The following is an 11586-nucleotide window of genomic DNA, read 5'->3' on the forward strand; positions in this document are numbered from 1 at the left end:
ATTCATCACCGAAACTTAATTGCACCTTGTCGTGATTTGAATTAAATTTATATATACTTAAAAACATTGTGATCCGAACTATAAACCTCTGTACTAATTGATTAAGCCTATATAACAATGTCAGCTTAAATAAGTTGTTTTATCAATCATAATTATGAGAGCAATTTGGAAGGTTTGTGGCAATATTTTTTAGTTTAAAAGTACACAAATAACATATATTCCAATAATTATAAATAAAATTAAGTAGATATAAAACTCAAACTAGAAAGTGAAATATACCTGGCCAGAGGATAGAATAAATATAGACGAAACATTTACATAACGACACTTTCCGGAATAAATATAAGAGAAAACATATATAGGCTTAGTGAGGCAGTGTTATAAGAACAATGGAAACGGTTGCTTTGGCAAGCTCATACGATAAAGAAGGTATGGCTTCCACTAAAGTTCTTCATAGCTGCACCATCCTTACACGCCGTATCATCACCAACAGGCTTCACATTCTCTTCCACTTCACAGTCACACTGTTGTTGCTGTACTACCGGATATCACATTTCTTCAATGGAAATAGGTTGCCAGCTTTATCATGGGCTCTCATCACTATTTCTGAGCTCATTTTCACTTTCATTTGGTGCCTCACTCAGGCCTTTCGTTGGCGGCCTCTGTCGCGTACAGTCTCGATCGATGAAATTCCTGCTAACATGAATTTGGAGGGGCTTGATGTGTTTGTGTGCACTGCTGATCCGCAAAAGGAGCCGACCATGGAGGTTATGAACACTATTATATCGGCCTTAGCACTTGATTATCCGCCAGAGAAGTTAGCGGTGTATCTTTCCGATGACGCGGGATCTTATATTACCTTGTATGCTCTAAAGGAAGCTTTTGCATTTAGTAAACGTTGGCTTCCATTTTGTATGAAGTATAGAATCAAAACTAGGTGCCCAGAGGCTTTTTTCTCTTTAGCCAAGTATGAAGAACTTTCAATTACTGATGAATTTAGTGCCAAGAAAGATGAACTTGAAGTAAGTTTATTAACTGGTTGAACTAAAACAGTTACTGTTTTTATTTTATTTGAGAGAGTCCTTTGAATAATTTCTTATATGTAACTCCATGATCATTTCTGCAGGTGAAGTACAATTTGTTTAAGAGAAATGTGGAGAAAATTTGTGAAGATGCAAGCAATTATGTTGTATTGGACAGGCCTGCTCATGCTGAGGTATGCAATCGATATATCCAGTTCGGTTTTCACGTTTGTTTGATTAGTAGATCAAGCCTGAGAGCATCAGTGAAACTACTAATGTTCTTGATTATGGCTATCCTGTTGCAGATCATACATGGAGACACCTATATGGATGATAACGAGAACGATGAAGAGAGTACTAAGATGCCTCTCCTTGTATATGTCTCACGCGAAAGACGACCTTCTAAACCTCATCGTTTCAAAGCCGGCGCTCTCAACGCCCTTGTAAGTTATGGATGCTTTGTACTTCTTGCACTATACAATACTTGATTGCTAATATAGCAATGTCATTGCTAGCTTCGAGTTTCGGAGAAGTTTAGTAATGGCCCTTACCTCTTAGTATTGGACTGTGACATGTACTGCAATGACCCTACTTCTGCTAGACAAGCGATGTGCTTTCATCTCGATCCTCAGATGTCCCCATCTCTAGCTTTCGTTCAATTCCCGCAAATGTTCTACAATATTAGCAAGAATGACATATACGATAACCAAGCCCGATCGGCTTACAGGGTAAATTCTTTGACTGTTTTAAATCAAATATGGAAATAGTTAGTAGTTAATACGAAGTTACAAACAGTTTTTTATGCTCTCTGAAATCAGATAAAATGGCAAGGAATGGATGGAATTCGAGGGCCATCTCTTTCGGGTACCGGCTTCTACCTAAAGAGGAAGGCATTATATGGAAGTCCTAATTGTGAAGGTACGCAGCGGTTTCCTTATTGAAGTTCACAAACATGAGTACATACTAAAATTTTACTGTTAATGCTAGACAAGCATCCCTCTGAGGCTCAAAGGACTTTTGGTAATTTGATGAAGTTTAGCAGTGGAGAAGAAATTGCCATCTTAAAAGAGGCCAAGCTTTTGGCTTCGTGTGACTACGAAAGAAACACAAAATGGGGTGAAGAGGCAAGTATATACCCTCCATTAATATAAAGTTTCTTTGTAGAGCTTGGTTTTTAGGTACCACATAAATGAATATATGATGGTGAAAGAAATGACTGTTCGGTATACAGATAGGATTCTCCTATGAAAGCCTGTTGGAGAGCACATTTACAGGTTACCTGCTGCACTGCAGAGGGTGGACTTCAGTGTATCTTTGTCCGACCAGGCCATGTTTCTTGGGTTGCACCACTATTGATATGAAGGATGCCTTGGTTCAACTTGTGAAATGGAGCTCTGGTTTGTTGCAAATCGGTCTGTCAAGGTTCAGTCCTCTCTCGTACGGCGTCTCGAGGATGTCAATCCTACAAAACATGTGTTACGGATATTTCATTTACCAACCCCTGTATGCCATTGCATTCCTCATATATGGCATAATTCCTCAATTATGCTTCCTGAATGGCATTCCCTTGTACCCCAAGGTAAACTCAAAAATGAAAAACCTTTAAGTTTTCGTTAGTATGAATTGCCATAATGAGTTTTAACATGTACTCTTGGTCTTAATCTCAGGTTTTAAGCTCGTGGTTTGCGGTTTTTTCGACAGTTTATCTATCCGCAATAGGACAGCAACTGCATGAGGTCTTATCTGATGGAGGCACAACATTGACATGGTGGAATGAACAGAGAATTTGGGTGATAAAGTCAGTTTCAGGTAGCTGTTTTGGATGCTTAGACCTATTCATGAAATGGTCGGGAATGAAGAAAACAACTTTCAGGTTAACAAATAAAGCAGTGGACAAAGACAAACTGGAAAAATATGAGAAGGGTGAATTTGATTTCCAAGGGGCAACAATGTTCATGATTCCTTTGTCAGCTCTGGCTATTTTGAATATGGTGTGTTTCATTGGTGGATTAGGAGGAATTAGTTTAAGAAGAAATTATGAAGAGATGTTTGGGCAGATTTTTCTCTCCTTATTTATCATGGCTCTTAGCTATCCCATGATTCAAGGTTTATTGAAAAGGAGCAAAAAGGAGAAGCAGTAAACAACTTCGGCAACCAACAGCAGATTTTAAAGTAAATATGCAATGAATTTCAAGGAGTTATGCTAAATATATCTCTCTTTTTTTTTTCCTTTTTATGGCTTGAATGCTTAAATCACTTGAGATATTACCCATTTAAATTATGCCAAATCTTTAATTTCATGAATTTATCCGACATGTGTGCCATATGAATTACTACTCATTAGTTTATCATTTATGGACATTTGGTTACGAAGTAAATATGTGGAGCAGAATTCGGTTGCACGGTGGAAAAATATTTGGTTTAAATCAAAAATTAATCTCTCAACTTTACAAAAATTGATAATTTAGTTTTGGCACTTTAATTAATAAAAATATGATCATTCTGCGTTTAATAAAACTGAAAATTTTGTCCCTAAACTATTAAGTTTTGGTAATTGGCTTAAATGAAAAAATGCCCTTAAGCTATAGGCTTTTTTCCATTTAAGTATTATTATTTTAAATGGTAATTAAACTATTGTTACATTATCATTTTTAGTCCAACCATTAACTCATATTAAAAAGACTTTCAAAATTAATCAGATTATAACATGTAACATTTTTAATTAAGTGAAAATTTTAAAATTAATATTAATTAAAAATTAAACTAAAAATAAAAATATTATATCTTTCCTCCCTTCCTCATCCATCTTCCTTATCTCCATCTTCTCAGGAAAAAAATCAGTAAATGTTGATTGCTAACCTCTGCCTACTTTATGACTATTAAAGTAGACCAAGATGAGAAAAGATAAGGCTTTTTTTGGTAAAAAATAAACAATGAAGAACAGTGGTTAACTATGAATTTGACTCCTTAAACATTGAACCTATAAACTCTTAATTAAAATGAAAAAATAGTTAATTGAAATTAAATGTTGGTGATGCGGAACCGGGTAAGGTGATTGGTGGCGTTGCGCGATGAGTGGTGTTGGGTTGGATTCGATTGTGTTTTGCGAGTGATGAACATTGAGGTATTGGTGAGGATATTGGAGGTGGAGCTTGGTTCAAGAGCTTAGTAGCAGTGATATGGTAATGGCGTTAGATGATGATGGAGAGATGACAGTTGAAGGTGAAGGAAAATTTGCGGTAACAACTGTGATGAACGATAGAGGTGGGTTAGCTATTGGAAGTTATTGAATTTGCAAGATTTTGCTTTTTCAAATTCTTAATGTATTTTAATGTATTTATAAATTTTAACTTGATTCTTTTATAGTCGTGACGTGAATCTGGTTCAACATTAAAAATTTTACATTTTAGTCTATTTATGGTCTTGGGTTATTGAAAGAGCTTTCGTAAGCTTATTTAAACTTAGAATTGATACATATCATGCCATAACTACATATTGTGCATAATAGCTCGTATAAATTGTTGAATTATATGGAATTGAGTTTATAGTTGCTCTGACAACGAATATAGCATTCTATAGCGTAGACTTGGGGATCGAGTTGGGTATTGATACGCACTCGCCTCGATTGAGATTTGAGTCATAATGTTTGCCCTATCGTAAATCGAGTAAGTTAAGGTTCTTTCGAGAATGGTTGTATGGAAAGAAAGAATTAGGCTCAAAATGGCTCAAGGTGGTTATTGGATAATTTAAGAAATGGGGAATGGGATTCGGCTAAGGGTTTAAGTAAGAACTAACTCAATATTGGTGTGTTAACCCGCTACTTATGAGCACACTTAGGTCGGGAAGGAGATGGAAGGATATTGGATAGTTGATGAAGACTTCGACCTGCTATCAAAGATGATAGAAACCTCGATATAATTTGAACGCCACACTTTGGGAACAAAGTGATAAGTTCGAACAAAGATGGGTTGACACCATAAGGGTTTCTTGATAAGTCAGACAAGTCTTTGGAGACCAATGAGAGTTGAAAACAAACTCACAAAGTAAGAAAAATTCATAAAATGTTCATTAGTCTTTTCAAGCAGAATGAACTACATATTTATAGTCTAAAATAGGAGCTAGCCGAATCGGCGCTTAGGGGACTTAAATGGACAGCAACTTAACCCTTAAGGAAGTGGAAACTTCCTTGAAGCTTCCTAGCACTTTCCATGAAGCTTCCTTGGACTTGGGAGATGTCAATGGACACACTTGGAAGATCTCAATCAGCTGAAAATAATTAGAACAATTTAATGAGGTGAATAACATGAGCAGATTCGGCCAAGGTGATTTAAGGCTGCTTGGATGCTTCTTTAATGTGCTACTTGGATGAGCTAAAGATTCTTGACTTTAATGAGCATTTTGGGGCACTCCAATGGCCATGCAAGTGTGAAACCCGAATATGAATGGTCCTTTGGTGTGAATGCACAAAAATGAATGGCCATTCCATGTGAAAAGATGCTGCGGCAATGTGAAAGCTCCAAGATGCTACTTTGGAGAGCTGGACGGCCAGCCTTGAAGAGAGGAATCATCAGCTCCCTTGGCCCTTGATATCCACGAAGAGGTGCTGAATAATGAGCACTTATAAGCTGCCTAAATTCATGCCGTTCCATGCATGTTCCTAGACAAATTAAATGGAACAATTTAATTAGTTTAGGACATCTTTAATTCCGCTGAATAAAGACAACTTAAATATGCAGCAACTAAGACAAATTAAATGCTTAGATTTAACTAGACAAATTAAATAGGTATAGCTAAAAAATTTGTCCCAACTAAGACACATTAAATTGATGCATAAACTAAGACACATTTAATACTTTAATTTATTATGTCCAAATTTTGACATATTTATTTGATCTTAAATATTTTAATAACTTAATAATTTTATTCCAGCAACATTAATGCATAAATCTAAATAAAAAAGAAACCAAGCTCCTTGAGCTAGCTTCAAGACACCATGAGCTCCTTGGTGTTGAAACAAGCTAAGTCGGCTTGCACAATATTGCAAATTAAGCTGACTGATCTGGTCACTTGTTGTTCGGGCCATTTCTTCTATTCCAAATCGAGCAATGTAACTTGACAAAGCTTCTTGAAACCTCTTGGCACGAGCTTAAGTGATTGGTTCCAAAGGCAACTCCATAGGTTCGGCATCTAACTCCTTGGCCGAGCTCTCATCAGGTATGGGGTGCTATAGGTACCTTTCAGGAAAATTTTATTGCTATAAATATCACAAACCAACTCAGTTGTCACCCTCATACTTGACTGAATCGTCGGGTCTGAGCTATGAGATGTCACATTCGTTGTCGAAATAACTATGATCGAATTATGATTCAATATAACAATTAATACATTTTTTTAAGTTCAAAACATCATTATTACATGTAATATAATCATATACGAGCCTTATAAGAGTTTACGAAAGCTCTTTAGATAACTCAATGTCAAATAAAGAATAAATTGTAAAATTTTCAAACTATCAGGTTGATGTCGCATGTCACACCCGATTTTCATTAAGGACATGAAGATAAAGGATTTGGGAATAAATTGAATTATACAATGAGTTGGTGAACCCTATTGAGAAATTTAGGAATTTTAGTAGCTGAAGAACAATTAGTTAAGTTTCAATTCTGGTTTGGTTAAGATGGAACCGACCGATTCCATACATGGGAGACACAATGATTACCAATGATAGGCTAATAGAGGTTGGAAAACAATGTAGGGGAATTATAAATTTGAGAGAGAAGCTGAATTTTGTTTACAATTTCTTCTCATTTGCATTGTCTTATTCTATTGTCACACCTAGTTCTCCTCATGACCCGAATTTAAAAAAGAGTCGGGGAGTTGGTTGCATAAAAATAGAAATTTGCGAGCTTATTGAGATATTTAGGAATTTAAATGGTTGGTTAAGAATGGTTGGATTTCAATTATGGTTTAGTTAGATTGGAATCGACTAGTTCTATAGTGGGAGACAAATTAATTAAGGATGAATGGTTGAAATGGTCAGTGAAGATCGTGCCAAAGAAGTATTTATATAGGTGTGTGGAGATAGAATTTTCTCAATTCTGTTTACAATTTTTTCTCTACAAAGCATCATCTTCTTCAGCCGCTTCGAAGAAGAAGAGAATGTAGCTGAAGAAAGCTCTACATGTCACAGCAGTCGTGTGAATTGAAGTCTTGTAGTCAAGAAATTGTGGAACTGGTAAGTTGCCTTACTTCTCTATAATTGTGGATTGAAGAAACAAGTAGAGTAAGAAATCTTAAAGGTTTCTATATAATTATGGATTATGGGTTTTTAAGGTCTGAACACGTTTAGTTTAACTGGTAAATAGTTGTCATGCTTATCTGTTAGGATGAAGGAGACTTTGGCGTTTGGACAAGTTAAGCTATTGAAGATAAAGGAATTCTGGTAAGATTTTGTAACCTATTTTGGGTGGTTTATGGTGTTTATGCATTGTGCTTAAAAACTTGATTGTGAATGAAAGTGATGTATGGGTATGATATGAGTGTGTAACACCTGAATTTCTAATAAGTGAAATTAAAAATGATTAAGGGACTAAATTGAAAGAGACTTTAATCTGGTGGCTTATATTGGAAGAAACAAGAAAGCTAAAAACTTAATTGGATAAGGTTGAGAGCCAAGCCTAGTTCAGTTAGAATGGAACCAGTTTGTTCCTTAGTGAGAGACATCATAATTAACAATGGACAGTTATCATTAGGTCGGTGAGAGCATAGGAAGGCTATAAATAGTTGGGAGATGGCTCCTAGGGATGATTTTTCTTCCCGTCCTTGTCCAATTTCTCTTTTTCTTCATCTTATTTGATAGCTCAAAAAAGGAGTAGCCGTAAAAGGTTCTGAATGGAGCAAACATCATGAGGAGGAAGCTAGAAAAGTAGGAAACCTATTAGCAAGCGGGTAAGGTTCTTAAACTTTCTGTGTGCATAAAAGTTAAGAAATGAAGATACGAAGCTTAAAGATTTGGTTTAAGGGTTCCGCATACTATGAAAGCTTAAGCTTTTAAGATGTAGCCTAAGTTTAACCAGTAGATTTCTTGTTTTAAGTTACTACCAAGAGAATGGAACCTCTGGCATATGAGAGAAAGAATAAGTTATGGAAATGACGAAGCTTCGGATGAGTTCTAGACTCTAAACCTGTCGTTAGGTTTTATGTTGTTTAAGTATGTTGTGTTTGCATGAGCATGATAACATGATGAAATTAGCATGCATTGCATGTTTGTAGGATAAACCTCAAGAGTATAGATGAAGTTAGGATGAGGGGAGCAAACCTAATAGTTACTGCCTCGGGCGAAGCTCCGAGCCTTGCAAAAGAAACATTGCAATGTTTGAGTATCAATGTTAGGTGGAGTAAATGAGGTAATGAGAGGAGTGTAACCCCTAAAACCCAGCCTAGATGTTATAGCCAAATTTCAAATATCACATTGGTCATGTTGTTAGCGCAGAAAATCATTTTCACTTTTTCCTTAATAATCGTCTTTATTTTTAAAAATCATTTTGTTTCACTTAAAGAAAATCCAAATATTATCTATAATTTCCTTTTGAAAGATTTTGTGAAATCGTCTAAATCAGAAAACTCTAGTTTTGATAGTTTCTAGAAAACATCATTTTCAAGTAAATGTCACAGCGAAAATTAACATACTAAACTCGTTTTGGACATTTTGAAAATGTAGGTTTAATATATATATATGTATATCATAAAAAAATAGGTTATTGGGTAAATAGTGTCCAGTTTTGAAACTGAAGTATTGTGTTCATAAACATTATCATTGAGATGAATTTAACATTATTGTGAAAATTCCATTTTAATGATCATTTTTGTAAATCCTCCTAAGTGATAGTTTAAAAACATAAATCATGCAAAAACCATCCAAAAACCAAAATCAAAGTCTAAAAAAAGTCCCAAACCAAAGTCCACAAAAATAAAAACACATCCCAATGTATATCAAGTACCAAATAAATAAGTTTTTCTGAAAATGTCCAAGAGCACCTTCGAAAGCCGAGCCTATCCTAACCTCGATTATTATATGAAAGGTCAAAATAAAAAAGGGTGAGCTTTAAAAAACCCATTGTAGGTTGCAATTCATAATAATAGAAATTAACACATAACAACGTTAGTTTAAGCAGATCTTTTTCATACAATATTTAGTTCACTGAATCACATTTATGAGAATGAATAATGATGGTGTCCAAGCAATTTTTTTCTAAATCAGTGCAGATATTCCGAAAAACAAATCCTACCCATCTCCACTACACACCATAATGAGTTCCCCAAAAATCATCCATCTAATAACAAACCAATATTGTGGACAAGCCATCAGATAGTGCAGTCAAGTTGCCAGAACAGAATATTGTAGTCGAGCCACCAGATAATTGCAAATATACTTGCAGATATTTTCCCTTTACACATTATCTAAACCTCATGCATGTGATGTGGCATATAGAACAAATTTTACAATAAGCATGATTTACATGCGAATCAAATTTATTTTCGATTTAACATGTGGCATGCTTAACATGCAAATCATAGGCAGAACGGTAACATACTTAACATGTGAATCATTATCAGAATATTTATAATCACATACAAATTAGAATATTAATGTAGCAATATCACATGTGACTTATTGAGAATAAGCCCTCACCATGGGTTACCTCTTTGGCTATAGGTTCAAACCTTCTACAATTGTTTGAATCCCTCAACTAGATAGTTAATCAATGCAACAGTCAGTGGTACTCTGAATAATAAAACACCTGAAGTGGCTTATAAGTTTATAAAGGAAATGTCACTGAAAAATTATCAGTGATAAGTCATGAGGACGAAGCTGATGAAAACAGGCAGTGCTTTTAACATAGATGTAATTACCATGTTATCGAATTAGGTAGAACTTTTAAATAAGAAAATTGATGGTTTATATAGTTTTACACAGGTACATCCAGTGATGCAGTTCGATACAAATGGAGAGGGGATGAACAATATATAATTTTTACCCTACGACCCTAGCACAGAGAGCGAACAAATCAACTATATGGGTAATAATTCTAGACCTCAGAATAATCCCTACGGTAACACTTATAATGCAAGTTGGAGGAACCATCCTAATTTCTCTTGGGGTGGTCAAGGAAACCAAAGACCACAACCTCCTCCAAGCTTTCAACCACCTTACCAACAAGAGAAAAATTCGAACCTTGAGGAGATGATGAAGAAGTTTATTTCAGTGTCAAAACCCGCTTCTAAAACAATGAAACAACACTTAAAAATCAACAAGCGTCGATTCAAGGGCTTGAGAATCAAATTTGTCAACTTGCGAAGTTGGTTTCAGAATGGCCACAAGGTAGTTTGCGTAGTAATTTCGAAGCTAACCTAATGGAGCAACTTCTTGTAATTACTATATGAGATGAAGAAGGGTTGGTTGAATCTGAACTATAATCGAGGTAAGAAAGTATGGTAAGTAAATGTATGATTGAGGTACGCTAGAATGAGAAAAAACTAGTTAGTAAGGAATATAAACCTCGTGTGCCATATCCCAACGTGACAAAGAAAGACCACACAAATGAACAATTTGGTAAATTTCTTGAAAAAGTTTTGAAAAAGTTGCATATTAACTTACCATTTATTGAAGCTCTTTCGCAGATGCCCAATTTCATCAAATTATTCAAGGAGCTCTTGGCAAACAAATGGAAGTTAGATGATTAGTCGCATGTGGAGCTAAACGCAGTTTGCTCGGCCATTTTGCAAAATAAACTACCCAACATATTGAAAGATCCAGGGAGTTTTACTATTCCTTGTTTAATTGGTAGCTTAAATGTTAATAATGCTTTGGCTGATTTTGGGGCTAGTATTAATGCCATGCCCTATAAAATGTTTAATTAATTAGGTCTTGGGAAACCTAAACAAACTAGGATGAGTATTCAGTTAGTCGATAGAACCATTAGATTTCCTAGGGCTATTATTGAAGATGTACTTGTCAAAATTGATATATTCATATTTCCACTTGATTTTTTTATTTTAGACATGGATGAGGATAGTGAAGTACCTTTGATTATAGGTCGGCCCTTTTTAGCAACTACTAAAACCATTATTGATGTTCGTACAGGTGAATTAATACTTCATGTAGGAGATGACATAATTACACTTCAAACTCATGATTCTGTTAATACATCTAGTAATTGAGATGATTATACGAGTCCTGTTAATAAGAATAATATTGTGGCTCGAACTTCTTTGCAAGAAACCCCTTGGAAAAATGTGATGGAGCCACGTTCCAATCCGTGCGACAAAAATAGAATGACTCATAAAGAAAGAATGTTACAAATCGATGAACTGGATGAATGGTAGACACATGTAAGGAGAAACAGAGAATACACGATGCAGAACCAAAACGATGCCATGACGAGCATAAAGATGGAACGAACCAATTTAAGGTTGGGGACTAGGTACTGTTAGGTAAAACGGATCCTCGAATTGCCATTTCAGAGCTTAATAGAAACAGAGCAACTCCTTGTACAGTATTGAG

At 35.3% G+C, this 11586-nt stretch overlaps 1 protein-coding gene and 1 pseudogene across 1 annotated transcript; both read left to right on the forward strand.

Moving 5' to 3' along the window:
• The first annotated feature begins 375 nt into the window (after positions 1-375).
• On the forward strand, positions 376-1356 carry LOC128282068 (cellulose synthase-like protein G2). Its single transcript, XM_053020276.1, has 3 exons — positions 376-1022; positions 1127-1216; positions 1267-1356. Exons 1-3 carry the CDS (start codon positions 390-392, stop codon positions 1354-1356), a joined length of 813 nt encoding a protein of 270 aa, XP_052876236.1. The 5' UTR covers positions 376-389.
• A 28-nt stretch (positions 1357-1384) lies between these two features.
• On the forward strand, positions 1385-4312 carry LOC108465248 (cellulose synthase-like protein G2; annotated as a pseudogene).
• Positions 4313-11586: the final 7274 nt, after the last annotated feature.

The sequence above is a fragment of the Gossypium arboreum genome, chromosome 10 (assembly GCF_025698485.1).
Source record: "Gossypium arboreum isolate Shixiya-1 chromosome 10, ASM2569848v2, whole genome shotgun sequence".
Lineage (NCBI taxonomy): Eukaryota > Viridiplantae > Streptophyta > Magnoliopsida > Malvales > Malvaceae > Gossypium > Gossypium arboreum.

Excerpts from the sequence above, each read along its gene's own strand:
- LOC128282068 (XM_053020276.1), top strand. The coding sequence starts at position 390 with ATGGAAACGGTTGCTTTGGCAAGCTCATACGATAAAGAAGGTATGGCT. Across the intron at positions 1,023-1,126 it reads CCAAGAAAGATGAACTTGAA|GTGAAGTACAATTTGTTTAA; the intron begins GTAAGTTTATTA and ends TCATTTCTGCAG. Across the intron at positions 1,217-1,266 it reads ACAGGCCTGCTCATGCTGAG|ATCAAGCCTGAGAGCATCAG; the intron begins GTATGCAATCGA and ends TTTGATTAGTAG.